Source organism: Balaenoptera acutorostrata, chromosome 5, assembly GCF_949987535.1.
Source record: "Balaenoptera acutorostrata chromosome 5, mBalAcu1.1, whole genome shotgun sequence".
NCBI classification, from domain to species: Eukaryota; Metazoa; Chordata; class Mammalia; order Artiodactyla; family Balaenopteridae; genus Balaenoptera; species Balaenoptera acutorostrata.
In genome coordinates, this window is record NC_080068.1 from 54,709,086 (window position 1) to 54,731,246 (window position 22,161).

A 22,161-nucleotide genomic window follows, 5' to 3' on the forward strand; every position below is an offset into this window, starting at 1 on the left:
TAGAAGATTAGAATCAGACTAATTGTTTATAGTGAAGAAACATGAGGTCAAATTCTGCATCAACATATTTCAAGCTAGCAGTATGTCTTGCTGTTCTTATCGCTACCTCTATCCTAGACACTAATTTCAGTCTTTTTATATTTTGGTTGTTTTTTTAAAATTAAACACATGGATTCAGTCTACTAATAAAGTATGCCTATTAACTACTTTGTTTTTAGAAAGATATTCTCCATAAAAAGAAAAGGAAAAACCTTTTAAAAGACCTCTAAATGCTAATAGGACATATACTTTTAATTATACACTAAAATGTTTAACAGGTTTAATTTTTCAGGAGTGGTACCATGTCTCTTTAGATGTCAATCCAACAATTTCTCTTTGTACAAAGGGTGCCTGCCTATCCACCACTAACCCAGTGAATCTCACTCCATAAATTAGGAGACATTGTTACTTTATTGCAGTCATCTGTAGAATCTAGTGGTTCTCCATTAATGTACTAGGTCCCTGAAATTAAAGACAGAAAGGGAATGGAGTCCAGTTGAAAGTGTAAAGGGAGGACTTCCCTGGTGGCGCAGGGGTTAAGAATCTGTCTGCCAATGCAGGGGACACGGGTTAGAGCCCTGGACTGGGAAGCTCCTACATGCTGCAGAGCAACTAAGCGCGTGCACCACAACTAATGAGCCTGAGCTCTAGAGCCTGCGTGCCACAACTCCTGAAGTCCGAGAGCCTAGAGCCCGTGCTCCGCAACAAGAGAAGCCACCGCAATGAAAAGAGCGCACACTGCATCGAAGAGCAGCTCCCCCTCACTGCAACTAGAGAAAGGCGGCTCGCAGCAACAAAGACCCAACGCAGCCATAAATAAATAAATAAATAAATTTATTAAAAAAGAAAGAAAGAGTAAAGGGAAGCTGGGCACAATCTAATTTAGTTATCAAGGTTGGAATTATTCCAGGACTCCATCTGCCATACGGAAAGTACCCTGGGATCTTTAATGACCACACGTGGTCAGGATTCTAGTTTTACAGCTCATTCAATTAATTGCCAAGCACATCTTCTGCTATACCATTAGGTGACAGGACTGGGGAATCCACTCTGCTAATTAAGAACTTCGGGCCTTGTGTTAGTTTCCCAGAGGACTTTTCAGGGTCCGTGGGTATGCGTACATGGCCACATAAAGGTACACTTAATAAGAGATACTTCTATCATAGATCGTGAACAGGAGAGACTTCAGACATTTCTTCTCCACCCTATTAGGATTGGGTAATCTCTACAGCACAAGTCAGACTAGAAAATGCTGGACTCTTGGGCAGTTCCCAAGAGCCAACCCCTACTCCATCTCTTTTTCATGGTCAAGGGTAGAATGTACAAATTGCCTTGCATAGTCCTACATGCCCTCTGGAGGAATTCACCCTCACTCTTTGCAGCAGGCCTCATTTCAAGACCTTAATATACTCTTAAGGAGGGTAAAAATCCTCATTTTCTCATATTCTTACATTAAAATGTAACTCTATCTTCCTCAATTTTCCTGTCTTTGAAGGAAGCATAATGTTACCTGCCATCTCAAAAAAGTGAAGTCTGAAGAGTATTTTTCCCAAAGTGAAAAATAGGAAAACCTCTTCAAATACCCTAGCTCAGTGGTTCCAGACATCATTCCATTGACCAACGGCATCTGAATCACTTTTGAACTTTGCTAAAAATAGAGATTCCCAGGTCCCACTCCAGAGCTACTGAATCAGAATGACCAAGGATGGAAGCCAAGTATTTGAGTTTTCAACAAGCTGGTGAGATCAATCTGCTTGTTTGAAAACCACTGGGGTCTGACTTCCTTTGGAGGGAAAATAACAAAGGCCCATTGTGTGATTTTGAAAAGAAAACCTTCTTCATCCATCACACACAGTACACACAATATTTTTCTCCCTTTTCTGTGCTTATTTTCTTTCTTTCGTGCCCCTTGCATTGCTTCTATTTTAGATCCCATCATCTCAGTTATCAAGCTTAATTTCTTTCTTCCCAGGAAGCACTGTATAAAATTACTTTGGGATCTTATTAAAGTTGATGCTAATTAACCCAACCATATTTATTTTCACACTCAGATAATATGAGTAATCCATGAGAGACGCTGAACTTTAGACACGAGGGAAGTTAAAATGCCTATGACGCAAATAGAGGCATTAGAAAAAGATTATTGGACAATTTAAAACTAACTGAATGCTACTTTTTCCTGTTACTGTAGCTGATGTTCCAACATAATTGGTTGTTTTTAATTAGTGGGAAAAGAGATGTTTGAAGACATTGCAGAAAACTGGTACCATGGCAGCCAGAGTGGAACAAAGACGGCAAAAACTTTCTAACGCAATCGAGATTTTATTCATCTGTAAAATGAGATGGTTTGTAGTGCAGGATCTCTTAACTCCCTTCTCACTCTAAACTGCCAGCAGTCCATGAATGTTCATAGTCATTGAACAAAATCCTCAGCAACTTAGCAAGAACATGAACATGTAAAATTATCAAAGTCACCTGTTACTCTTAGACCTGGAAGAAAGAGGTGGCTTTAATAAAGGAATCCAAGGGCTTCCCTGGTGGCGCAGTGGTTGAGAATCTGCCTGCCAATGCAGGGGACGCGAGTTTGAGCCCTGGTCTGGGAAGATCCCAAGTGCCGCGGAGCGACTAGGCCCGTGAGCCACAATTGCTGAGCCTGCGCGTCTGGAGCCTGTGCTCCGCAACAAGAGAGGCCGCTACAGTGAGAGGCCCGTGCACGACGATGAAGAGTGGCCCCCACTTGCCGCAACTAAAGAAAGCCCTCGCACAGAAACGAAGACCCAACACAGCCATAAATGAATGAATAAATAAATAAATGAATAATAAAGGAATCCAAGAAATATTTCTAGGCCAAATAGGGTGGCCTATTGTCCAGGTTTGCTCAGTACTGAGGGATTAACCAGGACATAGGATTTTAGTGCTAAAACCTGGACATTTGTAGCCAACCATGATGGTTGGTCATCCTAAAGCCAAAGGTTGAGTTCATGAGCTATAAATGAAAAATTTTACCTTGTAAATGTAATTAAGCTTTTGACACACTGAGAGGTGAAGATGGAGCTCCCCAGATTTTAGACAGGTGGCTGTGATATGATAAGTTATTTCTAATCTTCTGAGGTATCCCAACCATGATTAAAATAAAAATAGCATTTGAGCATAAAAGGACCTAAGGTATGATCTGAATAAAAAGCAACAGAGCGGGCTTCCCTGGTGGCACAGTGGTTGAGAATCTGCCTGCCAGTGCAGGGAACACGGGTTCGAGTCCTGGTCTGGGAAGATCCCACATGCCGCGGAGCGACTGGACCCGTGAGCCACAATCGCTGAGCCTACGCGTCTGGAGCCTGTGCTCCGCAGCAGGAGAGGCCGCAATAGCGAGAGGCCCACGCACCATGATGAAGAGTGGCCCCGCTTGCCGCAACTAGAGAAAGCCCTCACACAGAAACGAAGACCCAGCACAGCCATAAATAAATAAATAAGTTAAAAAAATAATAATCTTTCAAAAAAAAAAAGCAACAGAGCACTTGAGAAGGAATGTAAACAATACCTTTATCAGAGAGGGATCTGGGGATTGTATTGTACATAGCACTGATTTATACATGGCCCTTCAAACTGAAGAGGCCATCAGGAAGTGAATTATTTAAAAAGAATCTAGTGCCTCCCAAACAGTTACAAAAACCTACAAATAAAACAGCAACTGACTTCTCACAGGGGTAAACATGGATATGCTTAGCAATTGAACCTATTTACCTGACTCCCCAGTGTGTATTTCTGACCCTCAGATATGTCTGCTCCATGGATTTAGGCAAGAACAAGGATCCATCCAGAGAACTTATAAAGAGATGGATTCATAACATTAAGGAATTATTTCATTTTGTGTTAGAGTTGATACAATAGACACCATGAGGTTTAAAATGTATGTTTGGGGAGGAAGGAGCCTGGGAAGATGGTAGAATAGGAAGTGCCAGGAATCTGTCTTCCCACACAACAATCACACTAGCAGAATCTGTCTGATGTAACTATTTTGGGAACTCTGGAGTCTATTGAAGGCTTGCAACTTTCAGGGGAAGACTTGGACTTACTGAAGTTGATTTCAGTCAGTTTCAGCTCTTACCACAGGAAATGAAAGACAAAAGAACTATAAGGTTACAGAAAACAAATAACAGATTGACAGAAGTTCTTCTTTATCAGTAATTACTTTAAATGTAAATGAATTAAATTCTCCCATCAAAAGACACAGATTGGCAGTAAGGAAAAAAATACCATGATCCAACTATATGCTGTCTACAAAAGACTCACTTTATATTCAAAGACACTAATAGATGGAAAGTGAAAGGATGGAAAAAGATATTCCATGTAAATAGCAACCAAAAGAGAGCAGGATATTGCTATATTAATGTCAGACAAAATAGAGTTTAAATCAAAATACGTTTCTAATGGGTATAGAGTTTCAGTTTTGCAAGATGAAGAGAGTTCTGGAAATGGATGGTCGTTATAGTTGCACAACAATATGAAGGTACTTAATATCACTGACCTGTACACTTAAAAATGCTTAAGATGGTAAATTTTATGCTATGTGTATTTTACCACAATAAAACAACAATTTTAAGGAAAAAAAAATGTTTGTATTTATACAATCTCCTAATTCAGAAAAGGACTCAGCTTTTTAGGAGGTGGTAATCATGTTTGCAGAGACAATAAGATAACCTCCATTATGATTTATTAAAACATGGTAAAGAAAAGATCTAATAGTAATAGCTTGTCCATATATACAATGAGCTTTTTTCAACCCATTTTTTGACTGACTTCTCAGCTACATTTAACACAGCTTATCACTTCCTCTTTTTATATGAACAAAATATCAAACTTCTAAATATAAAAGTTTCTAAATCTAACTGTGTAATAGTGTCCTGACAAGCCCTATTGGAGCCTGAGGCAAAAGGAGAATTCAGTAATTCTGACCTCGTCTTTATTTAAAAGTTTGATGTTTTAATCATCATGGACTTTTTGCATTAACTTGGGTTTTTTTCAAACACTGCATTAAAATATTATTTATCATAATTACTGGGGTTTTTGCACCCCCCCCCCCTTAAATTTTGTGTCCTGAGGTGAGTCCCAGCCCTGAAAGGACTCTTTCTGTCACTTCTGTGATATCATAGTTTGCTAGTCTTCCCCTCTCTTTCTGGCCTCTCCTTCTCAATCTTTTTTGCAGTTCTTCCTCTGTCCATCATCTAAATGCCAATGTTCTTCAGGATTCTCATTAAGTCTTCTCTCCTTTCTCTATACATATAGTCTGGATTATCTCAGTTACTTCCACGTTCTACTGATTCTCAAACTCTTTCCCCTTTGCTTTACCCTCAGCCATACTAGCAGCCACACTATATGGATAATTTTTTTTTTAAAGATTTATTTATTGATTGATTGATTACTATGTTGGGTCTTCGTTTCTGTGCTAGGGCTTTCTCTAGTTGCGGCAAGCGGGGGCCACTCTTCATCGCAGTGCACGGGCCTCTCACTATCGTGGCCTCTCTTGTTGCGGAGCACAGGCTCCAGACGCGCAGGCTCAGTAGTTGTGGCTCACGGGCCTAGTTGCTCCGTGGCATGTGGGATCTTCCCAGACCAGGGCTCGAACCCGTGTCCCCTGCATTAGCAGGCAGATTCTCAACCACTGCGCCACCAGGGAATCCCTATATGGATAATTTAACCCTAATCTAAGCCCAATCCTCTGAGTTTTGGGTCAATTTCTGTTCCTGTGATGCATTTCTAGAGACATACTTCCCACTCCCAATGATGTACTTCCTCTTGCCATTAAATCTTTGTGCTCACCAAAAACCCTCTCCCCACCTCCCTCATGCCCGCCTCATACCTTAAGGTACAGGAAGGAAGAGAAAGAAACAGAAACCCTCCAGCCCTCCATTTTATCCTTTCCTCCACTTCAACCTCCAATTGCTCAGCTCTGCCAAAATATACCTCAACTTCACAACTTCATACACACTGTCTTCTCTATCTGGCATATTTCCTTACTTGCTAGCAAACTCTTACTTATCCTTCAGGTCTCAGCCCACATATCCCTTCCCAGAGATCTTCTCTGCCCTCTAGATTAGATTAGGTTCCCCTGCTATGTGTGCCTATAGGGCTCTGTACCTTCTCTTTCATATTTCTTATGCTTTATTGTAACTACCTGTCCCATTTCCTGTCTTCCCCACTAGACCATAAACTCCATGAAGGCGGAAGCCATGTCCATCTTGTTCATTATTATACATCCAGCTTTAACACACTGCTCAGGATTTATCAGCCACTCAGTAAGTAATTATGTAAGGAAAAGAGGGTAGTCAGAGAGAATCAAACACCATCTAAGCAGAACCAGTGCAATCAATGAGCAGTAGAGCAAATGAGCAAAAGGCAGCAGATGCAAAGATCACAAAATCCAGCCACTATTAGGAAGCAGCTAAGTAGAAGCTCCCAGTTTTTTCTAATCCTGTACAGATCTTTTCTGCTAAATAACCTGGACTCCTTGCCATAGTACTATCTGTATAATAGGCACAGCACAACCCATTCGTTGGCTTGGCTGACCTGGGGCCTCTGAAATCTTGGCAGACATCTGCAGGGCCATCTGGCCTTTAGCATCCCTCCTGAAACTCATTTCTGCTCTTCTGTGATCAAATGCTCTGCCCATTGATCTTTTCCAGGATGTAGGGTTTTACTTGCTGTTTGCTGGCTATTGCATCTCACCAAAGAGTAGTATAGAATGGCTTCACACAGCAGTAAGGAAGAGATTCAAGCTGGCCAGGTCGCAAAAGCTCACTGTGAAGCTTAGAATCCCTTCTTAACCAAGTTAGGTTTATAACGTTCTTCCAAAAAGATTATGCGGCTCAAACAGGAAGCTCATATTATACAGTGTGTGACTAACACATATGGTTTTACTGGTCAACAATTTGAAACAAGTTCAACTCCATAGACTAAAAAAAAAAACAAACCCTCAATTGCTTAACTTTTAGCCTGTTCATTGAAAACTGATGGGTAATATATAAAACAAAAGTCAATAGAGTCAAGCTAAGAAATGTAGAATTTGGCTCTGGGGGACTTCACTGAAGACTGCAGAAGAAAGAGACTTTTCTCATCCCAGGAGAATGAAGACTGTCACATGAGCTGGACATAAGCACAAAACAGCCAGCTTCCTGTAATCCCCAAAAAAGTGCAAAATAAATAAATAAATAAATAAATAAATAAATAAATAAATAACAAAAAACACAGAAGAGAGAACTTCATTAACTTCACTGTGTGTGGTTAACACTCCCTATTAGCATGTGAGGATTTGTCAGAAGACACTCAGAGCTTCCCCGACGACACGTAAGGGCTAAGATTCACACAGCTAATAAACCTCTCTAACTAGTCAGCGTCATCTATAAAAATACTGCAGCCTTAAATATTATAAAATGGTAGAGCTGAATGTGAATCTCATTGAAAGCATTTCTTCTATATCACCATAAGCACGAGCCCTATTTATAATGTGATGCCAAAAACAGACAGACACCGCTTAATGTTTGGAAAAAGATCTTATATGTGCCACTCCACTGCAGAGGCTCTGCATAGTAAATATGAGTACATTTCCGATCCATTTTTCCTGGGGTCTTTCCCTCTGAACATCAATATGTAAGCCACAGGAACTTTGAAGCAGGCAGGAGGAGACATCCTGATAACACAAGACTTGATACTCTGACTGCTTCCCAAACTGCAAAGGATAAAACTCCCTTGCAGCAGAGTCCTGCATTTTATTACTATGTGCCCCACTCCTGGCTTTCCTTGCAATGCCATATCCTCATATTTTCCTTCCAATTAGAAATTCATAAGGGAAATCTGTGTACCAAAAGGTATCATCTGGGATACATGTTAGATCTTTTCCCCTGCAGGGGACAGAGTTACCAGCCCTTTGAGTTTTGTTTTTTTTTTTTCATGTCTAGCTGACATTTTGGTGCCAACAACTGCTGGTTAAATCAGCTAATCAGCCAAGATGAGGCCTTTTGTTCTCCTGCTTTTGTGACTTCTTTGTTTTATTTTTATTTTTATTTTTGAACATTTAAAGTTGCCAACAGGACTTCCTTAGTGGCGCAGTGGTTAAGAATCTGCCTACCAATGCAGGGCACACAGGTTCGATCCCTAGTCTGGGAAGATCCCATGTGCCGTGGAGCAACTAAGCCCATGCGCCACAACTGCCGAGCCCACATGCCCCAACTACTGAAGCCTGTGTGCCCTAGGGCCTGAATGCTGCAACTATTGAGCCCGCGTGCTGCAACTACTGAAGCCCGCATGCCTAGAGCCCGTGCTCCGCAACAAGAGAAGCCACTGCAATGAGAAGCCCGTGCACTGCAACGAAGAGTAGCCCCCGCTCGCCACAACTAGAGAAAGCCCACGCACAGCAGAAGACCCAACACAGCCAAAAAATAAAAATAAAAAATTAAGTTGCCAACAATTCCAAATGGTGTCTCATTATTTCTTTCCAATTTGTTTCCATGTGAAGATAAAAACTATTGTATCCAGACTAAATTATAACAGGATGCATAAATGACCCACCATAAATCCTACAGATAGATATCCTCCTACAATGGTTTGAAAAGGAATTTTTTTACATCAAGTCACGAAAGGGAAAAATGCAACTCCATACTCCTTTATTACCTATATTCATCATCAACAACAAGAGCAATGATTTATTGAGTACCCCCCAGTATCACAAGAGGAACTCTCGGAGTTTAAATTAGTAAAGCTAGACCTATGCAGTTTATCAATTCAGAACAAGGTCAGATATTTGCTTACAGAAACAAAAAGGTTTTCCTCTTCCTAGCCATTTATGATTTAAATCTTTTTTTTTTTTTTTTTAAGTAAAGAAAGGAAAGAGGTTAAAATGCAAAGCTGGTTTTTTTCCATACATAACTTTCTGACTTACAATAGGTCAAGCATCGGTGCTCAGGTTTACAGCCAGGAGAGGTTATGAAACAGGTACGGGTATCTGTAAAAAGAAAAATAACAATTATTTGATGAATCTTAAATGATATAAATTTTTCATTGAGAGTATGATACCTCATGATACCTAAATCCATATAAGAATCTCTTCATTTCTTCTCCTCTTGCCCCCCTTTCAGGTTCTATTTTTAGCATTCTATTTTTAGATTTCTGCACTCATTGCTGAGGTAATATGATGTGCAAATTTCCATTAACTGGCAAAATACTGAAAAATCAAAAGATTTCTTCCTAGAAAATATATAGGAAATTTGCCTCAGCAAATCTCTGCAAGAACTTCTATAAGGCTATCTACTCCTAATCTCTTACTGAGATTTGAAACACATAAATACAAATATTTCTTTCTAAATGTTTGTCAAAATGAAAAAGTCCCTATAAGAAAACGTGGGAAAATAGAATCCTATTGAAATATAGAAAAATAGAAATCTATTGGAATTCATCAACCATAAGGATTTGGATTCTCTTTAAAAAAAAAAAACAACAACAACTCATACTTAAAATAAGTTTTAGTATAGAATTTGTGGCCAGATTTACCTTACTTAACCAGCAGACTGCTGGTTCTTGTTTATATGTTTATGTGATCTTGTATCTTGTCCCTTAATGAAAAATCATCTTTATATTGCCTTACTGAGTAGTTCTACATATAGTCCACATATGGTTCTCAAAGATTTAATAGTTATTGTATAAATGCAATAAATTTTTTTCATGTTATTTTAGTTGTTATTACAAACATTATCATATTTGGGAGAGGAAAGTCTGCATAATGTATGCAGTTTTGGAAAACGGGTGCAAAACTAGTGTTAGAAGCCAGATCCTGACAGAGACATGCAGTATTTCCCAAAGCCCATAACTCTTTATTTTCTGTCCCTGTGAAAGAAATGAAATTTTCAGAATGCCCATAGAATAAAGAGAATACGAATTCAGACTGTGAAAGGACCATGACCCATTGCTGATTACTTGAGAGTCTGGGACTTAACCAACGCACCCACCCTCAGCTCATCCTCAGGATTAGCACATCACCGTTTAAAATACTTCCACGATGAACAGTCTTCTGTGTGAATTTTCCTTGTGTTCAAGTATTTGGCATTACTTTCTTCTGTGTCTCTGACTACAATCATCACAGTCACTGTTTTGTCTTAACTAGAGACACTTGAAATAACCAATCTCTGAGTAACCCCTACTAATTATTTGAGACTTGGGAAGAAGGAGCCATTCCGAAGAGGTTCCCATTCTACCTTTAGCCTTCACATTTTTCCCAGAAAAGAATAAACCGTGTCTCTTTCAATAGCATCTGTGTGTGTTTGGCCGAATAATGCCTCAAGGAGAAGTGATACAGCATAGGAGTAATGAGAATGAAGCCAGAGTCACTGAAATCCCTCATGCCACAAAGTATTCTCCCTGAACTTGATGGCCTGTCACTATCTTTATCTGCATATATACATGTTTATTTTCCAATAAAAATTTTCATTTAGAGGTAGGTTTAAATAGAGTTGAATAGGTTCATGGAAGCCTCAGATAAGTTAAAACATACATACGAGAAAACCACTTTAAATTATATTTAATGTAGTAGAGTTATTGAAGTTACTTTTATAGAATATATTTCAACACAATCTTTCCTAAAAAGGATATTGAACTGTTTTAATTAATATAGAATTGAATTCTATATTAATAGAATTCATATAGAATTGAATTCTATATTAATAGAATTCATATAGAATTCTCAGCACATCAAAAAGCCCATCTTGCCTTTAAAGCATGTTAGAGAATCTTCCATATAAGCTTAAGGTTATAAGAGCTTTATACCAACTCCCTCCTCAGTCCTCCTTGAACACACATAAATACACACACACACACACACACACACACACACACACACAGAGCTCCAGGGAAGAGGCAGAGTTAGATCCCCATATAGACTCCACTGACAAAATAGAGGTCTCTGCATTCAAGTAAGCTAATAACCATTACTCATAACAAAGATGAACAAAATACTTACTCTGAGCCAGACACTGCACTACAGCCTTATATGAATTCTTTCATTTAATGCTCAAAACAACTCTATAAGCTATTCATGATTTGAGGTTTAGAGAGTTTTTTTAGGTTTAGAGAGAATTGGCAAGTTCACATGGCCAAGGAAGAGTGGAGCTAGAATTCAAACTTGGGCTGTCTTACCCCAGAGCCCCATGCTTTTGCTGTCCCAGTCACAAAATTTTTAGCAACCTCATATAAACCCATGGAGCACCCTTAAGTCACCATTTCAGAGCTTAAAACTTTGTACTCCTTTCTTGTCCTTAAGTTGCCATGTTTTTTAGTTCAAGTGTCAATTTACTTCCTTCAACACTGGAGCCAAGTAAGCCAAGAAGGCTTCTAGAATTGAGCCAATGATTAGAATCAGGAAGTAATAATGAAATTTTTAGGCTGTATTAAGGCAACAGTTGGAAGCGTGGGAAAGAAGAGAGCTTCTTTTTCAAAGTAGCTAATTGTCTTATCAACTGAGAAATGGATATATCCAGTTGTGGTATATTCTCAAATAGTAGTTAAAACAAAGGAATTATATGTAATGTAGCAACATGGAAAAAATCTGGAAAAACTTAAGCTTGAATGAAGAAACCAAGTTGGAATATGTTATGTACTGAATAATATTATACCTTTAATTCTTAAACCCATAAAATAACATTATATATTGATATGGACACACACATGTAAACAAAATACATAAAACACTGATGGGAAGGGGAAAAAGATCTACCTTGGGAATGGTTACTTCTGGGGAACTTAGGGAGTTACCGGCTAGGGAGTAAATAGAGGACTTTGACTATATCTGTAATGTTGTATTTATTTCAAAATGTCTGAGACAAAGATGGCAAAATGTAAATACTTGTTAAATGTAAGAGGTGATTACATGGTATCTGCTATATTTGTTTCTATAAATTCCTGAATATGTGAGAGTTTGTTATTTCAACGTAATTTTCTGAATGTTTGAAATAGTTTATCATTTCAACTGTACAACTGAGGTGGGAAAAGTTATGAGAAATAGATAATTATGTATTGTGAGATGGGGAATGAATTGATATATAATTCACGCTCTCTTCTGAGGAAAGAGAAAGGAGGCCATGGGAAAGAGATTGACCAGCCATTGTTGAATGAGAGTAGCATGGAGCAATTTGGTGGCCATCTGAGCACGCAGTTTGGGGAGGGGGTAGATGTCAAAGTAGTGGTTAGACAGAACACGGGAGGAGAAAGGGGGATGACAGAATATAGTGTTCTGTTGCGGGCGGGGTGGGGGGAGTCGTATGTAAATGAAATGTTTGAAACCTGAACTATAACTGACTGCAAATGCAGAGTCCTGGCTGGGCTGGAGCTGAGACTCAGACACACCCAAGTTAGGGAGAATAAGAGGACACCCAGCACCCTTTTTCCCTCCTGCAGACACAGAATTTATTGAAATAAACTGGATTACTTGAGAGTGTGGATCCGCTTGGGAAAATAATTACATCCTGACCCCAGTTAGGTTTCACACATACACAACTATGTCTGTTTAATTGAGGGAAACTCAAGTAAAATCAGAAATAACAAGAGACAACAGAAAACTTACCAAAGGGAGCTAAGTGTCTGGTGCAGTAAATTCAGCAAAAGAACCCAGTGGAGGGCAGAGAATTTAGCAGCTTGGAGCAGAACCCAAGAGGAAACAGGCATTCCAGCAGCATGTTCGAGCCCTGTACCTATAAATTAACAGCTGTCTCACAACTTAGAAACTTTGGGGCCCAAGCCTTTGTACCATTCCCAAAACTGAAGAAAGAAACACTCTATTTTTCATTCTCAAAAACAAAACTGGTGAAGCTATTAGCAAAGATCCCAAATGAGAAGGTGTTGGTGGCAGCAAAGTCCCAGCTTACCAGGCTCAAAGGCAGCTGCAACATCAGAGTTCCAACCAGATTACTTCCAGGTGGAAGTTCTGGCTGCAGCAGGAGCAATGCAGTTCAACTCAGAAGACAGCACTATTTATCTAACTCATCGTATTTTAAGCCTCACCAAGCCTGTTCTAGAACTCTTTGTCTTCACCGTGAACACAGAGCAAGGAAGCATTTTTTCTCTGACTTTGCAAAAGCTCCATTGGCTGAGGTGCCTGAGACAAGAGCCACACCAAGGCAGTCATGGCAGGTTGGCACCAACGAGGCGGCCCTTCCCAATGAGGCGGTCCTTCGCTGGGATCTGCAACTAGACTGCAGTAGCAACGGCAGAGTTCCAGTTTCGCAGCTGTGGCAATTCAGTTTAGGAAGCCCCAGAAGTGAGCTCTAGCCCGGACTCAGCATGGATAAAGGAAAAGCATCTTGTGGGGGAGTTTCCACAAATAAATGGAGGAGGGGGACTCCACACAAAGCATAATGGGTAGGTGAGGTGTAGAGGAACGGAGATGTGAATGTTTTTGTGCTCCTAAGGTGGGAAAGGCTGCGATGTTCAAGTTACTTTAACTTGCTGCTTGAAAGACGGAAGGTTTATCAAAGAAAGTCTTTGCGCTTCAGAGGGAAAAAACCATAATACAATAATACAAAACACAAGTCTGAATTAGATCATTCTTTGCAATGTTTTTGCATCCCTCTAAGAGATGAAATCTTCTAAGAGGATTTTTTTGGTTAAGCAAACAAGGAATGGGAAGGGGGGAGGAAAAGAAAGAAGAAACTGCAAATGATCAAATATATCCACTTACAGTATGTTATGATGACAATCTCTTCAATTGTAAACAATGAGAAACATGTAATACTTGAGCCTGTTTTAAATGAAACTTGGTGTAATAGCTAGAATTTTAGCCTGAAGCCTGATGGTATAAGGGGAGAGGTGACAGCACCCCTGCAGCAGGGATGACAGAAGACAGAAATCCAGGTGAAATAAGGAGGGGCTGAGCCATAACAGTGACCACAGAGCTGGCTCCAAAGATAAAAAGCCCCCCAACTCACCCCCAAACATTTAAAAGCCCATAACACAAGCCATCCTCAATTTACAAAGCATTTAAATATACGAAGAAAGGAAAAATTATGGAAGTGAGAAAGGCAGGAGAAGTAGAAACACCAGAGATAATTCTGATGCAGTGTTGAGCACTGTCCAGAAACATGGGTGGAAAGGGAAGCTAGTCATCCTCTTAAATGTGTCCTACGTGGAGAAGCATTTTAGCCAATTAGTTTGTTGAAAGTGCAGGTACCCTTACTCACCCAGCACTTTGCCCATATCAGGAATCATGCTGGCTTCCCTGAGAGATCCCCCTCTGGCTTAAGTGGTTCCACCAGTTGTTGTCTGAGAAGGCGGCAAAGGGAGAGTGCACACTGACCCCAGCGGGCCCAGCCCAGCCTCCTTAAGAGGGCAGACGGGACACATGTGAGCTGTCTCTACCTTCCTGAGTCTTGCACAGGTATAAATAACACAAGCGTCACAGCGAAGGATCACGTGGGGACCAGGAGAGGCGCACGCATGCTGAACTCCTGCTGTCAAGGTAACAACTACCTTCGATTCCTGGCAACAGGGTCCTTCCGGACCTGCTGTCAGAGAAACTAAGGGATTAGCCAGACTTCTCCCTCTAGGGAGGTCACTGCCCTCCAGAGGGCAGATCAATATATTAATCCCCCCAGAGAAGACTGTCAGCACTGCTCAGCTGTGGGGGACACAGCCCATAGCCCTTACACTTCACACCTTCTTACTGCTTCCAATACAGACTTAGTACCCACAGAGGAGTCTATCTCCAGAGAGTGACATACGATGGCTTGCTGGCATCCTGGTCTCTGTGGAAAATGGTCCATCATCAAATCACAGCAATTCCTTTTGGTGAAATTCAAATCTTATCGTAATGGGACTTGAGGATTTGATGATACCTGGAGATCATTCTGGCTACAGAATCTTTAAAGAAATAGCATGCCTGAAATTCCAAAGCACAAAAGGACATACCACTTCTACAGCCATAGGTGTTTTAACACACTGCATATGTGCACATGTTTCCCCTGCCTTGACCAAATAATAGGTTTGGAATAGGAATGCATAGCAATTGTAAGACCCCAAAGCCCCCTCCTCTCCCCAGGAGGTGTCTCGAGAGCAATAATATCAGAGTTCTCTCAGCAACGAACAACTGACACCACTTTCCTGCAATCCTGGCTCCCTGAGATGACTGCCAAGGCCTCTGAGAGTTTTACCTCTGCCATAGAAGCACCCTAAAGCTGACAAAGAACAAACATTATGTCACAATTCCACCAAAGTAGAGAATAGCTCTTCATGACTTCCTTCTTAAATTATTATACAGATCCCAAAACAGCAATGCTTTGTTCCTCCAACGTTCCCAAGATTTTCATGAAAAAACCTCTTTGACATTTTACTCGCAGGCCCTCCCTAGCACTCAGACAGGGACCCGTGGGAACTGGACAGAGTATGAGCTTAATGAAGCATCCTCAATGTGCCCCCAGATTATCCCACCCCCACCAACCCTAGGTTGCCGCCAGCCCTTATTCCTTTAGGGTGATTTATTGCCGAGCAGGCTGCTCAGGCCACTTTGTAGATAGACTCCTAGAGACCTTGCAAATTTAAGGAAGCCTGAGACACAGACCTCCCAGAATGATCAAACCTGGGATAAACACAGTTAAGGTGACTTTATTTATGACCATGTACATCATTCTCTCAAGGAAAATGACTTCCTCACAATGGAAGACAAAACTATCATTAAACAAGAGAGAAGGGCTTCAACTAAGCAAGAGCAAAGATTCTGCACATGTCCATATTTACACACCCGAGAGAGAACTGGAGTGTGCTGAGGAAAATCAGAGTCAGAAAGCTCATAGCCTGAAAACTTCTTCCTTTGGGTGACCTCTCTAACCAAGGATCAAGGCTCTTCTATCGTCAGACACATAGAATCAAGGAGATGTCTGACATCTATCTCTCTTAATCACAATTTCCTCAATTGTGAATATCAAGGGACGTTAACTTTTGAGAATCTGAGAGCTACAGATCTTCCCCCCAGAAAAACAAACACAAACACTTCTATACAAATTTTGCACATAATTTTGGGAGGATAAGTTTCACAGATCTTAAAATTCAGGTTAAGGAACCCCGAACTAGATGACTTCTGAGATTTCTTCCAACTCTAAGATGAGTTTATGGAAGTTCTGGTTAAACTTGACAGATTAAACAATCTCATTTTTCTCTACTCCCTCCTGAAAACTTACCAGAAAAATGAAAACAACCAGAAAAATAATAAAAGGTGACGAGACGTTAACAAAATAACAGAAAGTAGAAAGTAGATGGACAAGTCAAACTGACTTAGCTGAGCAGAGATTTAAGCAGCTGCACAGAAACCATTCAATTCACCACCCAGAACACTGGAATGGCTCTGAAACTGAAGGCACTAGTACCTATGAAAGTAAAAGTGAGAAGGGAAGTCAATCAAGGTTTACTCTCTTGTACAGGCTCTACCAAAGCCCAGTAACTAATTTTGTATGCTTTTTCTTAAAGAGGAGCCCCTAAATTGTATAGCTTTATGCCCCAATAATCTTGAATTTGTCCTTCAGTGTGGCTGAAACAAAGATAAGTTGAAAGTCTTTATTAGAAACAGTTAGATTCCAAGATGCTCTTCCTCAACCAGGGAATCACTATGTTGTACACCTGAAACTAACATAACGTAAATTCACTATACTTCAATTAAAAAATATCTGGAACATAGTGGACATTCAACTAGCATGTGATAAGTAAATGAAGAATAAGTGAATGAATTAATTAATTAATTCATGAATGCCAATTGTACATTCAACAACGATTTGATGCACTTTGAGGGCCCAAAACGTGTTAACTTCTAGAACCCCTTCATGGGACCACAGTACTCCTATACCCAAATCTTTTCTCATGCTATCTTTTCTCCATAGAATACATCCTTTTTTTCTTATAGTTTCTAGAATCTCATCTTTTCTTATCAAGGTTTTTCCAAGTAATGAGCTGAAAAGAGGCCCATTCTACCTAAATATGCATTTTCCTGCAACTCACACTTGATTAACATAAATATATTTGCACTGATTTTTCTAAATAATGTATAATCATTCAGTATATTTGCAAGACACTAATTCTTTTGTCTGTTAATGTACAGAAAAAAGTCTTAATTATCTATTTTTATTGGAAGAAACTGAGTGCAATAGGAGAAAAAACAAGAGAAGTATGGTCCATACCAAATCTTGCTTTCAAATTCTTAGGCATCATTAAGCAGAATACATAACAAAATCATCTGCTACAATGCTCATTATTTCTTATGTACTTTTCCCCCTATATAGTGTATAACCAAACTTTGTCAACCAAAATATTGATCCTCTTTAACTGGGGAAAAGTATAAAAACAAACACAAGCAAAATAGCAAGAATAGCAAGTAGCTTGTTCGTTAGCATGGATAATGAAGAGTTGAGTAAACATCTTATTTTGGTCTATCTTTGTCTACCTAATGTAGAGTGTGTTGGGTAGAAAAAGATAGAAACCAAAATTAAAAGTATATACTCTAAGAACTCCAGGATCATTTTTTACTAACCAATTTCCTACAGAGCCTTCACACATATCCTATTATATTTGATTTTTTAAAGTTCATATTTATAAAACATTTCGAAAAATAAATGACTGCTGATGCTGTGACAAATACATTCCCATATGCTACAGAAGAATCAAGTACATTACAGAAAACAAAAACAAACCTGTACATTAAAGTGCCAAGGATTAAAGAAAATTCTTTCATTCAACCAATGTTTATCAAGCATCTGCTTCATTTTCCAGATACCATTCTAGGCACTGAGAACACAGTAGTAAACAAAACAAGTCCCTGCTCTGGTGGAGTTTGCATTCTAGTGTAGGAAGACAGACTATAGACAAATACATAATTTGTCAGGTGGTGATAAAAATAGTAAACAAACACAAAGCATGGTAAAGGGAACAGTGGGAGACAGAGGCAGGTAGTCAGGGTAGTCAGCTAAGGCCTGATTAATAAGATGACATTTGAGTAGAGACCTGAAGGAAGTGCTGGAGTGAGCCATGAAAAGATCTCGGAGGATAGCATCCCAGGCAGGGCAACCATCAGGACAAAGTCCCTGGGACAAGTGTGCTTGGTATATTCAAGGAACGGCAGAGGCCAGTCTGCTGTGAAGCCAGCAAGGAGGAAAGCAGTAAGAAGTGGAGATCATGAAGTACCTTATAGAGAATAGTAAGGTCTTTTGTCTTGCCTCTGATTGAAATAAGAGACAAAAGAAGGGATTTGATTTCCTTTACCCTACTGAAGAAGTCAGTCCTTTATTTCTACCTGGGATGGAGTAGAAGGAAGGAAAGGAATACGTTAACAGGAATCACAATACCAAGGAGGGAAGAGACTAGTCCTGGTGAACAAGGGACTGATTGGAAATCCACTTAAGATCATAACATGTGGCTCTCGCAATTTTTATCTGAAAACATTGTTAATAGCAGGCTGACATTCGTGATTTCCTTCCATCCTAAATGCAGTAACCTCCTATTTTCCCATCAGGTGAGACAGGAATGCTAGTCTAAATTCAGCCTAATCATGGTGCCAATAATAGCACAAATGTGAAGAGCACTTCTGAGCTGAAGATCCCCAATTTCTGCTTCTGAATTAAGCCTTGTTACATGTCCTCCAGGTTCAGGTTAATCACCATCCTGCAGTGAGCAAACTCAAAGGAGAGGCATCGACACAAAGCTAGACCTCAGAACAAATTACCAAGCGCTAGCCAGGCAAATGTGCCAGCCTGCAGTAATCTCGTCTTTCTAGCTGCTGTATTTTTAGCAGTCACTGCTGAGCAACTCATTTTCCCACACTGAGGCTACTAGAGTAATTTTCCAACAGAACTTGCACAAAATATCACCAGCTAATTTGTTTAACCTTCATAAGCTTTCTTTCTCTCCCTTCCTTCTTTCTTCCTTCCACCCTTCACTCCTCCCTCCCTTCCTTTCTTTTTCTTAGTAATCATAGTTACATTCTGGGCCTAAATTGTCTCCTTTAGAGGTGAAGTCTCTCTCTGCTTTAGGGAAAGAACTTTTCTGTGTTTAATTTTAATGGTAAATTAGGTTCAAAAAAACAACATCTGTTTTCAGCAATATTAAGATTGTACTGTGAAGTTCAAGTCCTCCTGGTGAATTCTCTTTCTAGTGAAATATTTTTGTGGTTATTGCTACAAAAGAAATGAAAACTATTTTGTTCTTCAAAACGGATGCCAGTCAGGGAGCTCTATGGGAATTCCTGCTGCCTCAAGTTTCAGCCTATTCTCCTCTTTACAGCTACCATCACCTGGTCCTTATCTTCCCACACCCACTGGGATTTGAAGACTCTCATTTATTGTTCATCACTATGGAGAAAAAGAAATGCAACAGAAATTCAAATTGCGATGATGTCACAACAAAATTTTAAATCTCACCTAGTTCTTCAGGTAATTAATTCCTATTCTATACTGACATCTAACTGGAGGCAAGCAAATCTCTTTAGCACCTTTCCTGAATTTTCTTAGGAAGTGTCATCCATCAAGTGTTTATTAGGTATTATTATGTGCCAGGTATTGTTCTAGGTCCTAGAGATATAAAACAAAGCAAACAAACAAACAAAGATTAATAAATCCCTGCTATTGTTTCCAGTGGAAGGAAACATGCACTAGCTTGGGGGACTGATAATACCACAGAAGAAAATGAGGCAGGGAAAGAGGATAGGAAGGATTGGGGCAGGGGGCAGGTGCAATTTAAAACAGGTGGTCGGTCATACTGACTGAAGTAAGTCAGACAGAGAAAGAGAAGCATCGTTTACATGCGGAATCTAAAAAGAAATGATACAAATGAACTTATTTACAAAACAGAAACAGACTCAGACTTAGAGAAGGAATTTATGGTTGGGCAGGGGAAAGGGTGGGGGGAAGGGATAGTTAGGGAGTTTGGGATTGACATGGACACACCGCTATATTTAAAATACAATAGATAACCAACAAGGACCTACTGTATAGCACAGGGAACTCTGCTCAATATTATGTAACAACATAAATGGGAAAAGAATTTGAAAAAGAATAGATACATGTATATGTATAACTGAATCACTTTGATTTATACCTGAAACTATCACAATTTTGTTAATCAACTATACTCAAATATAAAATAAAATATTTAAAAAATAAAAAACAAAATAGGTGGTCAGGGAAGGTATCACTGAGAAGATTCATTTGAACAAATACATGGAAAATTTGAACATACAAGATACCGTTTCAGGAAGCATTTTGACTTTCTAAAAGTCATTTCCTTTCTGAAAACGTGTCCTCTATGGTGGTTTTAAGGAAACATATTTTATAGCCTTTTTGATCACTTTGCACAAATTTAAATATGTTAGCTCAAAGATGACCATTCTCATCATTATTATCTAATATTGTTCTGGAGGAAAACAGTGGCCAATGCAATTGGTCAACAGAAGAAATTAGGTATAAAAATAGAAGAGGAATAGGTAAACAGTATAATTTGTAGACCATGTAACAATTGCTTTCAGCTTAAAGAAGGAACAAAAATCAATTAAAATTGAAAGAGAAATCAGCAATGTGAATGATTACTAAATTAATATGTAAGTATTAATTGCCTGCATATGTATTAATAGCAACAACAATCAGTTTAAAAATACAAAGGAAGATAAAATCTCATTTACAGTAACAACAGAACATGGCAAGATATTTAGGAATAAACTTGACAAGAAATGTGCAAGAACTTTGAAGAAAATTTTGAAACACTACTAAGGAATGCAAAAAATAACCTTTAATACATGAAAATGAATATCAAGTTCATGATTAGGAAGACTCAACATCATGAAGATAGCAATTCTCCCTAATTTAAATCTATAATTTAATATGATCCCAATAAAAATACCATCAGAATTTTTGTCAGAAAAACAGTGAGGTATATTTAAAGTGCATATGGAAAAGAAAAAAAGCCAAAAGGCTGTGAAACTCTAAAAATATAAAATTAATAATAAGAGGGGAACAAACCTACTAAAATTATTTTTATTTTGAAACCTCACCAATTATAATAGTGCAGTGCCACTGAATAACTGACAGACAGATGAATTAAACAGAATAGAAGGTCTAGAAATAGACATAAATATATTAGGGAATTTAGTATAAAGGTGGCATTGCACATCATTAATGGGAGATGGATTATTAAGTAAATAGTTCTGGAACAAGTAGGTTAGCTATAAAAATTTTTTGTCGTATCATTTATACCAAAATAAACGTTTGGTACATAAAAGTTTTAAATATTAAAAAAAACATAAAGTATAGACTCAGAGTAGGGAGGGCCTTACTAATTATAACACAAAACCTGGAAATCATTAAAAACTGATCAATTCAAGTACATAAAAATTTTAAATTTCCACATAGCACAAACACTGTACGCAAAAATTAAAAAAAAATTTTCAACAAGTATAAAAAGGAATATCCACACATTGCTGGTAGAAGTATATAAATTGGTACCAGCTCTATTGAGAGCAATTTGGCATTATTAAAATTAAATCTTAAGTGTATACATCTTTGACTCAGAAATTTCTTCTAGGAATTGGTCCCAAGTATTTATTGATACATGAGAGAAAAGACATATACAAAGATATTTATGCATTATTTAAAATATCAAAATATTGAACCAAATGGGATACATCTATGTAATGGAATCATATGCAACCTTCTAAGAGTAAGGCAAATCTGTATGTAATGATATGAAATGATCTCCAAGATCACTATTATCTTCCCTTAGCCCAGGAGCAGAAACACAGACCCAAAAACCCAATGGATTAAGTGTGAGACAGGAAAAGTATGGATGTATGCTTCTAGCTTAGCTTTTTTGTCCCCAAAGAGTTAATATGCCTGAAGCTAAGATAGACACAAGAGAGATGGAGAACAGACCTGGATGGGGTCCAGGACTGGAGGTCCTTTCAAAGTGGGAGTAGGAAATTTTTAGGCCCAGGAACATAGAGAAAAGGACTCCATGATGAGTTATTCTTAATGTGTACCCCACACTGACACTTTGTCTCTGAACATTAACCATCTAACCAACCTGGACACTCTTAAGATGTCCCTTGAAGAGTGAGTGGGACTT

General features: G+C 39.0%; 1 protein-coding gene across 1 annotated transcript in view; it reads right to left on the reverse strand.

Moving 5' to 3' along the window:
- Positions 1 to 8,835: 8,835 nt before the first annotated feature.
- Positions 8,836 to 22,161, reverse strand: part of DCK (deoxycytidine kinase) — a 58,388-nt gene continuing 45,062 nt past the window's right edge. The window contains exon 7 of the mRNA XM_007193577.2: positions 8,836 to 9,034. Within this exon, the coding sequence (XP_007193639.1) occupies positions 9,014 to 9,034 (21 nt within the window). The 3' untranslated portion in view covers positions 8,836 to 9,013. The remainder of the gene's footprint in view (positions 9,035 to 22,161) is intronic.